This window comes from Bombina bombina, chromosome 3 (assembly GCF_027579735.1).
Source record: "Bombina bombina isolate aBomBom1 chromosome 3, aBomBom1.pri, whole genome shotgun sequence".
Taxonomy (NCBI): Eukaryota; Metazoa; Chordata; class Amphibia; order Anura; family Bombinatoridae; genus Bombina; species Bombina bombina.
Genome location: NC_069501.1, coordinates 1,273,489,796 through 1,273,501,718, shown reverse-complemented (window position 1 = coordinate 1,273,501,718; position 11,923 = coordinate 1,273,489,796). Strand labels below are relative to the sequence as shown.

The 11,923-nt window shown below is 38.5% G+C and overlaps 1 protein-coding gene across 1 annotated transcript in view; it reads left to right on the top strand.

Moving 5' to 3' along the window:
• Positions 1-1,060: 1,060 nt before the first annotated feature.
• Positions 1,061-11,923, top strand: part of LOC128654734 (uncharacterized) — a 71,014-nt gene continuing 60,151 nt past the window's right edge. Inside the window, exon 1 of the mRNA XM_053708830.1 lies at positions 1,061-2,002. Within this exon, the coding sequence (XP_053564805.1) occupies positions 1,090-2,002 (913 nt within the window). The 5' untranslated portion in view covers positions 1,061-1,089. The remainder of the gene's footprint in view (positions 2,003-11,923) is intronic.

Here is an 11,923-nt window from a genome sequence, read left to right as displayed (position 1 = left end):
TATACACAGTAAGTACTGCACTGTATGTAACTGTCACACTGTATACAGCACACACATATACTGCAGCTTTACCTGTGTATAATAATAACCAGTAAGTACTGCACTGTATGTAACTGTCACACTGTATACAGCACACACATATACTGCAGCTTTACCTGTGTATAATAATAACCAGTAAGTACTGCACTGTATGTAACTGTCACACTGTATACAGCACACACATATACTGCAGCTTTACCTGTGTATAATAATAACCAGTAAGTACTGCACTGTATGTAACTGTCACACTGTATACAGCACACACACATATACTGCAGCTTTACCTGTGTATAATAATAACCAGTAAGTACTGCACTGTATGTAACTGTCACACTGTATACAGCACACACACATATACTGCAGCTTTACCTGTGTATAATAATAACCAGTAAGTACTGCACTGTATGTAACTGTCACACTGTATACAGCACACACATATACTGCAGCTTTACCTGTGTATAATAATAACCAGTAAGTACTGCACTGTATGTAACTGTCACACTGTATACAGCACACACATATACTGCAGCTTTACCTGTGTATAATAATAACCAGTAAGTACTGCACTGTATGTAACTGTCACACTGTATACAGCACACACACATATACTGCAGCTTTACCTGTGTATAATAATAACCAGTAAGTACTGCACTGTATGTAACTGTCACACTGTATACAGCACACACATATACTGCAGCTTTACCTGTGTATAATAATAACCAGTAAGTACTGCACTGTATGTAACTGTCACACTGTATACAGCACACACATATACTGCAGCTTTACCTGTGTATAATAATAACCAGTAAGTACTGCACTGTATGTAACTGTCACACTGTATACAGCACACACATATACTGCAGCTTTACCTGTGTATAATAATAACCCAGTTTGTTCTTCCTTATGACCATCCTGACTACGCCCATCACCTCCCAGTACAAGAAAGTGTTTACTAGAGGGCGTAATGTGGTCAGATGAGATCAGCTGAGAGGGAGATTCATTTGTGACATTTGTCAGTGACACTAACAGGGACCGGATCTTTTTGCTGCAATGGAAACCATAGAGATAGAAGCAAAAAAAGGAAAAGCTTATTTCACTCCAGAGAAGTTTTTATCTATTCAAGAGGCTTCTGATCATTTATCTGATTATGCGCGGAGGAATAATATCAAACCTAATACGATAAATATGATTAATAATATTCAGAATATGGACTCTTATATGGACTTCTTTAAAAATACTAGGGAAAGGTTCTGCGTCTCCTCTCTTCAGCACGTGACTACCAAGGTGGGAGCGGAGCAGATTGTGATGTCTGAGGGCTTCAAAAGTAGCAAAGGGAACCTCGGGAAGTACACAGAGGGGGTGTTTTTGTCCTGGTGGAGCGCAGTAGCCCCAGAAGGTGACATCAGCTCATGGTCAGATGGTGACAACTTCTCAAAGTCTCCAGCATTGAAGGAAGATGCCTCTAGATATGGAAATTTCCGATTCTCATTCCCACTGTCAGAGCTCATTTGTGCCTATAAAGAGCAGTACTGTGGGGGCGGGGAGCCACAGCTCAGGGTGCTGGGGACAAAGATGTTCAAGTATGAGATAAGCCATGTGGTTCTTATACACAGTCCTGGTACTGACCAGTTTGATGACCTCCAGCCGGTACTACTCTCTGTGCAGCCCGAAATGTATCACGTTGAATATGACAGCAAATCATATGACATGAGATGGGCACCAGAATCCAAATTTTCAGGGCATAAAGAAGAGCCCCAAGGGCTCCTCTACTTTGTGTGGAACCACCTGGAGGTCGCTTTCAATGTACCTGAAGCCGGTGCCCTGTCCTTCCCCAGACAAGCTCTGCTGGATCACCTGTCTGCTTGTGAGCCAGGTGAACCTTATCTACAAAGTCCTGACCCAAAGATGACCAAAGCAAAGGCAGATAAAATTCTGGGATCTCTAAAGGACAAATACACTAAAGCTAGGCTTACCATAATTTTTAGAGGTGAAACTGGGACCACCTGGTGCGGTGCCAGTGGGGGTGTGGTCAGGAGCGTGGTCAAGGGGGCGTGGCAATTACCAGTCCTTTTAAAGTAGTAGCTTTTATGTGTGTAATGTTTCGTGGATACTCTACCCTTCCTCAGTCAAACAAGTGAATCACACAGTTTAAATAGACCATAACACCACCCCCTAGTGAAAAAGGCACCATTACGTTGTCATGGCAAATAAATCATTAATCTAAATCTCAGATTCTAAATAATGCCAAACATCAAGCATAATTATCACTTTTATAATTATCAATTTCACAATTTAATATCTGCAGTGTAATATGTGTTTTATGTGTCTAATTAAGGAACAGAGCCAAATACCGATAAGGCATAAATACAACATTGAATGAAAGTAAAAAAGAAACACGTACCTGCTAAAGCTGTTTAAGAGGCTACTCTATACCATAATGCAGGAAGATTACAGCCAAAATGCTATCCTGCATGAAGTAAAGCAAGATCCAGGCCAAAAATCCTGCCTGTCTGTACTTCCTAGTCATACCCATATGATTCCCCTAAAGGTGTATTACCGGCAATGTCACCAGGGGTCGGGGGTGGGTGTTAAATTCTTAGAAAAATAAACCAAGTAGTACTACAAAATTAAAAAAACCTATGCTGCTCACTCAGCCTGTATTACTAAATGTAAACTTTGAAGGACACGAACGTTAAGCTAAGCAGGGCTGTATGTAACAAAGTACCAGCATCCAACTATGCTGGAGAGCCACAGTCCAGTCATTCTGAATAATGTGTCCGGGTTTCAGGTGGTCTGAAACCCGGACACATGATTTGAAACCTGGAGGTGGCAACCCTACTGGGACAGAATGAACAACTGGGTGGGACACTGGGACAGCGCCTCCAAACCGGGACAATCCCAGTAAAAGTGGGACTTCTGGTAAGCCTAACTAAAGCAGTAAGTGATATTTACCATAGAATTATATAATTAATGGGACATAAACATCAGAATTAACTTGCAGGGTTTACTGCAGTGCTTCTTAAAGGGACACAGGGCCGGCCTTTGGGCAAAGCGAACAGGCGACCGCCTCGTGATCCGCAGTAAGGGGGTCCGCACCGGCTTTAAATTATTTTTTTTTTAGATGCCTTTTTTTCCAAATATTTTTTATTCTTTTTTTGCCGCCATTTTTTTTTTAAATTTTGCACGCACAGCGCGCCAGAAGTGGGAGGGGCGGACTCGGAGATCAGTCAGTGACAGTGTGCACCCGCATGATCCATCGGCGCAGTGCAGCCAGAGTCCGGTCTGAGTCGACGCGAGGACGAGAGTTTATTACAGAGGGGGCTGGAAGCATAATTTTATTGCAGGTGTGCTGGGGGCATCAGTTTATTGCTGGGGCATAATTTATTACAGAGGGGGCTGGAAGCATAATTTTATTGCTGGGGGCATCAGTTTATTGTAGGGTGCTAAATCACAGCTGCCTGCAATTGTATTTTGCAGTGGTTATTTAACCATTTGATTGCACTTTTGTGTGTGACTGGCAATTTATTTTGTTAATACTGTTTTTCTGACCTCTGGTGGGTTACAAATCATTGTGTTGGAGGATTTCTAGGAGGTTTAAAAATATAATATCCTTGTGTTAAAAACGACTGTTGCGCTACAGGTATATAGGAGGTTAAAACTGTTACTGGCATGTGATCATTTAAGTGAGGGGGTTAAAAATAAATCACAACTCTGTGTTACCAGTAGCTAAGGGATATAAAATGATTGGTCATTTGTGAAAAAAATTGTGTTGACTTGTTGGTGAGAATAAGGCAGCATTGGGAGACACGTAGGGTGGAAATGGCCCATAGAATGTAATCATGGGCTGAAGCTTCTGACACGTACAATGCCCATTCAAAATCATGTTTATCAATAGTACATTAAAAAGAGACAGATAAAATGCTTGCTCTGCAGCACATGTGATTTATCGATAGTTGGGCATAAAGCTATGAAATGTATAATGTTTGTAGCAGGTGATTTTATTTTTTAATATAATATAAATATCATAATTCAATTTTTTGCCCCTATTTAATTGCTTGAAATGTTTAAAGGCAGGAGCAGACTGGCCATAGCATCAGACAGGGCAAAAAGCCAGTGGGTCAGCTGGTATCTATTTTTACTGTTTACAGCTCCCATTATATCTACTGATCAGTCCTAACACTGTAAAGTGCTGCTGTATTCTGCACTGAAAAAAAAAATCCTGGGTATGGACCCTAGATTATGTCATGGTTGATGTGTTTTTTTTTTTTTAAAAAAACCTGTATGGGCACTTAAAAGTGACACACAGTGTATATGTATGATTGTGTGTGTGTGTGTGTATATGTATGCTTGTGTGTGTATATGCATGTCTGTATATGTATACTTGTGTAATTTGTGTGTGTATATGTTTGCTTGTGTGTATATGTGCGTATATATGTATGTTGAGTGTATGCATGTGTGTGAAAATGTGAGAAATAACGTATATATTATACAATCACTCCATAAACACATACCAAATACGCTGCATATATAATTTGATGAAAATATGCTAATAAAATAGTTTTTTTTTACCATCTGCCAAAAAAAAAAAAAATGTCCCCGGATTACATTTTAAAAATCTGGTCACCTTAGGTTACTCACTAAAATGATTTACAAACAGCTTGTGCAATTATGGCACAAATGGTTGTAAATGCTTCTCTGGGATCCCCTTTGTTCAGAAATAGCAGACATATATGGCTTTGGCGTTGCTTTTTGGTAATTAGAAGGCCGCTAAATGCTGCTGCGCATCACACGTGTATTATGGCTAGCAGTGAAGGGGTTAATTGGGTAGTTTGTAGGGAGCTTGCAGGGTTAATTTTAGCTTTAGTGTAGAGATCAGCCTCCCACCTGACACATCACACCCCCTGATCCCTCCCAAACAGCTCCCTTCCCTCCCCCAACCCACAATTGTCCCGGCCATCTTAAGTACTGGCAAAAAGTCTGCCAGTACTAAAATAAAAGGAATGTTTGAATATTTTTTTTTAAGCATATTTACATATGCTGCTATGCAGGATCCCCCCTTAGCCCCTAACCTGCCTGATTTCCCCCCCCCCCAAACAGCTCTCTAACCCTCCCCCTCTGCCTTATTGGGGGCCATCTTGGGTACTGGCAGCTGTCTGCCAGTACCCAGTTTGCAAAAAAAAATGTAGTGTAGCTTCCCCCCAACAGACCAACACCCCACCAGCCAAAGCGATCTTGCTAGATCAAATCTATCCCCCCCCCCCCCCCTTTTGCCCACTTCATACAAACTTATTTCTGTAGTGTAGCGGTTCCTTCCCCGTGCGCGCCCCCGGCCATCCCCGCCCACGATCCCGCCCCCCCTCTGCGTCACAAGGGCCATTGATGGCCGCCTCCCACACTGGCTCCCACCCACCAACGAACTTAGCCGTAGATGTCCAGTGCAGAGAGGGCCACAGAGTGGCTCTCTCTGCATCGGATGGCTAAAAATGGTTATTGCAGAATGCCTCGATATCGAGGCATCGCTGCAATAACCGGAAAGCAGCTGGAAGCGAGCAGGATCACTTCCAGCTGTTTTCCACAATTTGAGTAAATGTAAAATGGTAAATATAAATTTAATTTCTAAATAGGACATCTAGAAGACATAAATTCATATGGCGCAAACATAAAAATTAAATTCAAGTAAGTTTAAAAGAGGTTTTAGAATAGGGTTAAGAATAAAATTTATTAATTTAACCTAGGATCCTAAAATCTCATCTTAGAAGTATAATATGCCAATAAAGATAAAATTAAAAAATAATAAAAATTATAATAGTAAAATTCAGATTAGTAATAACTGGTTTCTAACCTTGAGGTGTTAATAGTGGAGAAATCTTATAAGAGGAAGAGCATTAATTATGTATAAAAGGATTCAAATCAAGTTCTGCATTAGGTCCCTCTGGCGTTAGGGAACCAAATAAATATTTGTTCAGCTTCATGGTATAGGATTTTTTTAAATTAAAATCTCCTCCTCTGGGGTCTTTATATACATTTTTTTAGGCCCCATAATTGTAAACCCTCAACTTTACCATTGTGAGCTTCTTTAAAATGTTTTATGTTACAAAGGTGCTCCCTTATTTTGTCTGTCAGGGTCCTTTGAGTTTGTCCTAAATATTGCTTGTTGCACGGACACCGTATAAGATATACAATACCTTTGTCTGTGCAACGTATTATATCCTCTATTATAAAAGTAGTGGATGGGACAACACTTTTTTTATTACTATATTTTCAGGACACACAGCTGTAACAAGGGAAGAAACCTTTTATCCTATCTCCATGTAAACTTTGAACAATATTTACTTTCTTGTTTTTTAAAATCGCTTGGAGCCAAGAAGTTTTTAAAATTATTAGCTTTTTTTTAAAAATAATTTCTGGTTTTGTCTTTACATGGTCTCCAAGTATGTGGCCCTTCCTAATAAGGTGCCAATGTTTGTTTAATACAGATTTAATGCACTTTTGTTGGGCATTATATTTTGTGATAAAAGGTATGCTCAATTTATCCTAATTACTACCCACGTTAACTGTTGTCGTGTCTTTCTCTTTTAATAGACAGTCCCTATTCCTTCTACTTCTTTTAAAGCCATATCTAAATAATCTTCATTATAACCTCTATCAATGAAACATTTGTTTCATTGATAGACACTTTGTTCTTCAAAATCCTCTTTTTGGCTACAATTTTTCTTTATGCGCATGAATTGACTCTTGGGTATGTTATCAATCCATTTATCTAAATGACAACTTTTAATATGTTTAAAATTGTTAGTCAATCTTTTTTAACCCTTTGAGTGCTAATGATGGCTCTGAGCCGTCACAGAGTTTCTCACTCAGGTGCTAATGACGGCTCAGAGCCGTCATGAGCACTCTCCCACCTTGAGGGAGATCTGGGGGCTCCTAACCGATCCTACCCCGGCGATCGTGCCTGTAGAGTGACGGGCATCGCCGGGGATTCACGTGATGCGCGGTGACGTCACGCGCAATGACGTGATGACGTCACCGCGCAACTTTATTTATACTTAACAATGTTAAGTATAGGAGGAGGGGGCATGCTGCTTAGAAGCCTGTATCTCAGGCATCTAAGCAGCTACAGACCCCAAGACCCACTGTTGGAAAGGTAATCACCTAACCTACAGTTTAAGTCTTGGTCTGTAAAAAAATAAAAAAAAGTTACATTTTTTTTTTCCCAAAAATAAAAAATAACTTAGAAAATATTAGCACCCAGGTGGGAAAGTGCTTAGCACTCAAAGGGTTAAAAAAAAAAAAGTTTTAGTCTGCAGATTCTGTTCCACAATACTAATTTCCAAATCCAAAAAAATGTATTTTGTTAGCATTTGTTTCTGACATAAAGTTGAGACCTAATTGATTACAATTTAAATCTTCTAAAAATAATTCCATCAGTTCAGTGTCCCCTTTCCAAATAATAGCAGGCACCCTCTGCAGGACTTGGGTACAGGAGCAGGATACCAGAGAAGACAGGATAGTGATACAGGATAACAGGTAGCAGTGATAGGCTGGTGATGAGAAAATAGCCAGGAAACAAGCCGAGAGTCAGATACCTGAGAACAGTCTGATAAGTCACCAAATACAAGGAGAATCCGTTAGAGTATAGTCACGAGACAAGGCCAAGTTTGGTATACCAGAATAGCAGTCAAATCATTCAACAAATAGGGATATCCAAGAGAGTAGTCGGGAGGCAAGCTGAATTCAGGAAACAGGGAGAAATCAAACAGGAACTCAGACAAGGTCAGAAGCACTATCAGACTGGTAGGACCACAATGTTAAGGCAGGGAGTGGTCTGTGAGGCTACCTTAAATAGCAGTGCTGATTGAGAAACAACCTGCAGCTGGCAAGCAGGTGTAGCCAGAGAGCTACCCAGTGCAGGTAGCAGGACAAAGAAACTCTCAGCTTGAACCAGAGCCCTCCAGTGGCACAGAGACGGAACAATAGGCTGAGAGAGAATGTGCTGCAGAGGTCTCAAGTTCGATCCAGGGCACGGCCATGGCATTTGGAATTGTAGTTTACAAAACTGTGAATTTGTGTCTGCAGAAATAACATGCAAGTTTAAAACTGCATGCTCTATTTGAATCATGAAATTTTAATTTTGACTTTACTGTCCCTTTAAATTAAATCCACCCTGCCTTTGGTGTACTTAAATCACGGTTTACACATACTTTATAGTCCGCACCATCAAATTCCAAAAATCAATCGATGAAGGTAAAAAACAAAGATCTTTATTTCCAAAAATAATTAAAAACAGAGTCATAAAAGCCAAAGGTCCCAAGATAAAGGCCTTAATCTTGGGTAGAGCAGCTTGCCAAACATGTTTCAGGCCTCCTCTAGCCCTTGGTCACTGACATTTGGATGCTCTACCCAAGATACAATATAAAGGCAATATGATAATTAAAGGGAAAATCAACACCAGAATTTTTGTTGTTTAAAAAGATAGATAATCCCTTTATTACCTATTCCCCAGTTTTGCATAACCAACAGTTATAATTATACACGTTTTACCTCTGTAATTACCTTGTATCTAAACCTCTGCAAGACAGCCCCTTATTTCAGTTAATTTGACAGACTTGTATTTTAGCCAATCAATGCTCACTCCTCAGTAAATTCACGTGTGTGAGCTAAATGTTATCTATATGAAACACATGAACTAACGTCCTCTAGTGGTGAAAAACTGTCAAAATGCTTTCAGATTAGTGGCGGCCTTCAAGGTCTAAGAAATTAGCATATGAACCTCCTAGGTTTAGCTTTCAACTAAGAATACCAAGAGTACAAAGCAAAATTGGTGATAATAGTAAATTGGAAAGTTGTTAATAATACATGTCCTATTTGAATCATGAAAGTTTTTTTTTTTTTGGACTTGACTGTCCCTTTAATTGCACCTGTTGAATCTTAAAGGTAACAACCTCCATATAGTTTTAAAAATGGCTACTGTGTATGACCATTCAACCATTTCAATCCAAGTAGGAGTGGAAAAAAAAATGGGGGGGGGGGGGGGTCACTTTGATCTATCTGTTATGTCTATATTTTTTTGTTTTCCTTTACCCTTATTTCCATGTTATCTATATACTAGCAGGAATTTAAATGTTATCAAGCTTTACAAGTTTCCATTGTCCCATACATGTATATTTTCCTGTTTAATATAATTTTTGGATGCGTCTATTATACCAAGTCATGCACGTCCCTATTGATCTATGATATTGCTTTACATGAAATTTAGTAAAAAAAAAAAAAAATTACATCCATGATGGATGTTAGTCTATTGGGATGTTTGGTCTGGAGTTTAAAAATCCAATAGACCTCTCTTTGATCCAGGAGACGTTCTCTATCTCCCCCCTTCTGTGTTTGGGGACATGATCTATTCCCTGAACTTGCAACAAGGTGTCATCTGAATCATGTTCGTATCTGAAGTGATGAGCGATGAGTGTGTCTCTCTCTCTTTTTTTTTCTCTCCCCACCCTCTCTTGAGCTGTTTGAGCTCTCTTCAGGGCCCTGCCCCCTTCACGGGCCTTCACGCTCGGCCACGGCCACTTCTGCTCGCGGCAGTTGGCAGAACAGGTAGGGACTTAAGGCCAGGTGTGTTTGTCCTCATGCTGTCTCTACTGCGCATGACAGCTTCGGACAAACACACTTGGCCTTTTATAGTATAGGATATATATATCTCAAAACAGTGATTGTCAGATATTTTAATATAGAAATAACATTATCAAATGGATGTAACATGACACAAACAAACTGTTGGCATATCCAAAGCTGTTTGCAATTAATCTCCATATTTTATACATACAAATAACATAATCCAGAAATAACATCAACAGATGCATATGTAAAGGTTTTACTTACATTGTCATACACTGCATTTACACTGAATATGCATCACACAGTTACAAGCAAGATAACATAAAGTACTCATTGCAAATTGCAACCACCCCTATGTATTCAGGGCCCTTTATAGCATCTAGGAGTTAGCAGAAATGCGATGCAGCGCCATTCACAATCATGACTGTAATATCCTTTTGCCAATGTGGGGAGGCAAAAATCTAAAATGCCCCAAACATAATACTATCAATGACAACATGTACAGCAGGCTGGTTCAGTGACTGAGTGAATCATGTGTGTGCAAGAGCCAATCAAGCGCTAGATTACGAGTGTCACACTAACTGTTGCCCAAAAGCAAAAAAAAGTTTATAAAAAGTTACAACGGCTCAAAGATATGAGGTCTCAGGTGTTAGAAAAAAAAGGCTGCAAAGGGCTTTATCATAGCGATGTATATATATGTGTGTGTATATCATAGCGATGTATATATGTGTATGTATATGTATGTATATATATATATATATATATATTGTGACAGACCCTTCTGTCAGTACTGAAAGAGTTACATTTGTTCAGCTTTAAGAAGCTATTTTCTAAAGACAGGGTTGCTGGCATCAGCTATTGTGTACTGTAATTAAGTTTAGTGATAAACATTCACATTGTTTAATCACATCCAGAGAGCAGACGCCTAAGTGATAAGAAAGACTAAATTGTTTATCTGCTTAAGTAATGTAATTCTATTGTGGCATGTCAAAGGGCGTTTTCCCTCTATCTAATGTACAATATTCTTTCAACCCCCCATCTAGGGTCAGACCTGCATAAATACTGGGCATATAGCCTTCAATAAAGCACATTCTGTTTTAACCTTCAATGTGGAGCCTGGTCTCGTGTTTGAGGGGGGAATTAGCTGGGTTATGAGTTGCTGATCCCATATTCAGGACATCGTTCATCTGGTATTAACCCTTGGTATCTTGTTGGTACCGTAATAGATATATATATATATATATATATACACATACAACATATGTACACATGTAGACATATATATATACATACAAACACATACATATGTAGACATATATATATATACATACAAACACATACATATGTAGACATATATATACATACAAACACATACATATGTACACATATAGACATATATATACATACAAACCCATACATATGTACACATGTAGACATATATATATACATACAAACCCATACATATGTACACATGTAGACATATATGTAAGTGCATTGGAACCCTTTGCAGTCAAGTAGGTGAAAACATAAAAAAAATCATATTTATGCAATATTCATATTTAATAAAGTGTTTAACTATGTAATTACTGTATTTCACATTCCATTGTTCTGTACATAGGGGAATATGTTCTAAGTATAAATAAACAGATATTCCTATATAAGTGTGTGTATGTATATATATATATATATATATATATATATATATATATATATATATATATATATATATATATATATATATATATATATATATATATATATATATATACACACATACACACACACCCCTCAGTTTACGCCGGGGTTAGGTTCCAGAAGGAATGGTTGTAAATTGAAGCAGTTGTAAATTGAAACCCAGTTTATAATGTAAGTCAATGGGAAGTGAGGGAGTTAGAATACATTATTTTTAAAGCTTTGAAATGAAGACTTTAAATGGTAAACGGCATTATAAACCTAAAAATATACTGTAGATTGTATCATCATAAAACTAAGTTTAATAAACAAAAACATTTTCTAAACCGCACCTAATAAAATGATCACACAAACAGACTGTATCATCATCAATCTAAGTTTAATGAACAAAAACAAAATAATCACACAACAGAGACTGTATCATCATCACACTAAGTTTAATGAAGAAAAACGTTTTTTTACTTGCATTTTTCTGCAGCTAAGGGAAGTGGCTGCTAGATCTTGTTCCTTTAACCCCTTAATGACCACAGCACTTTTCCATTTTTTGTCCGTTTGGGACCAAGGCTAGCTATACATT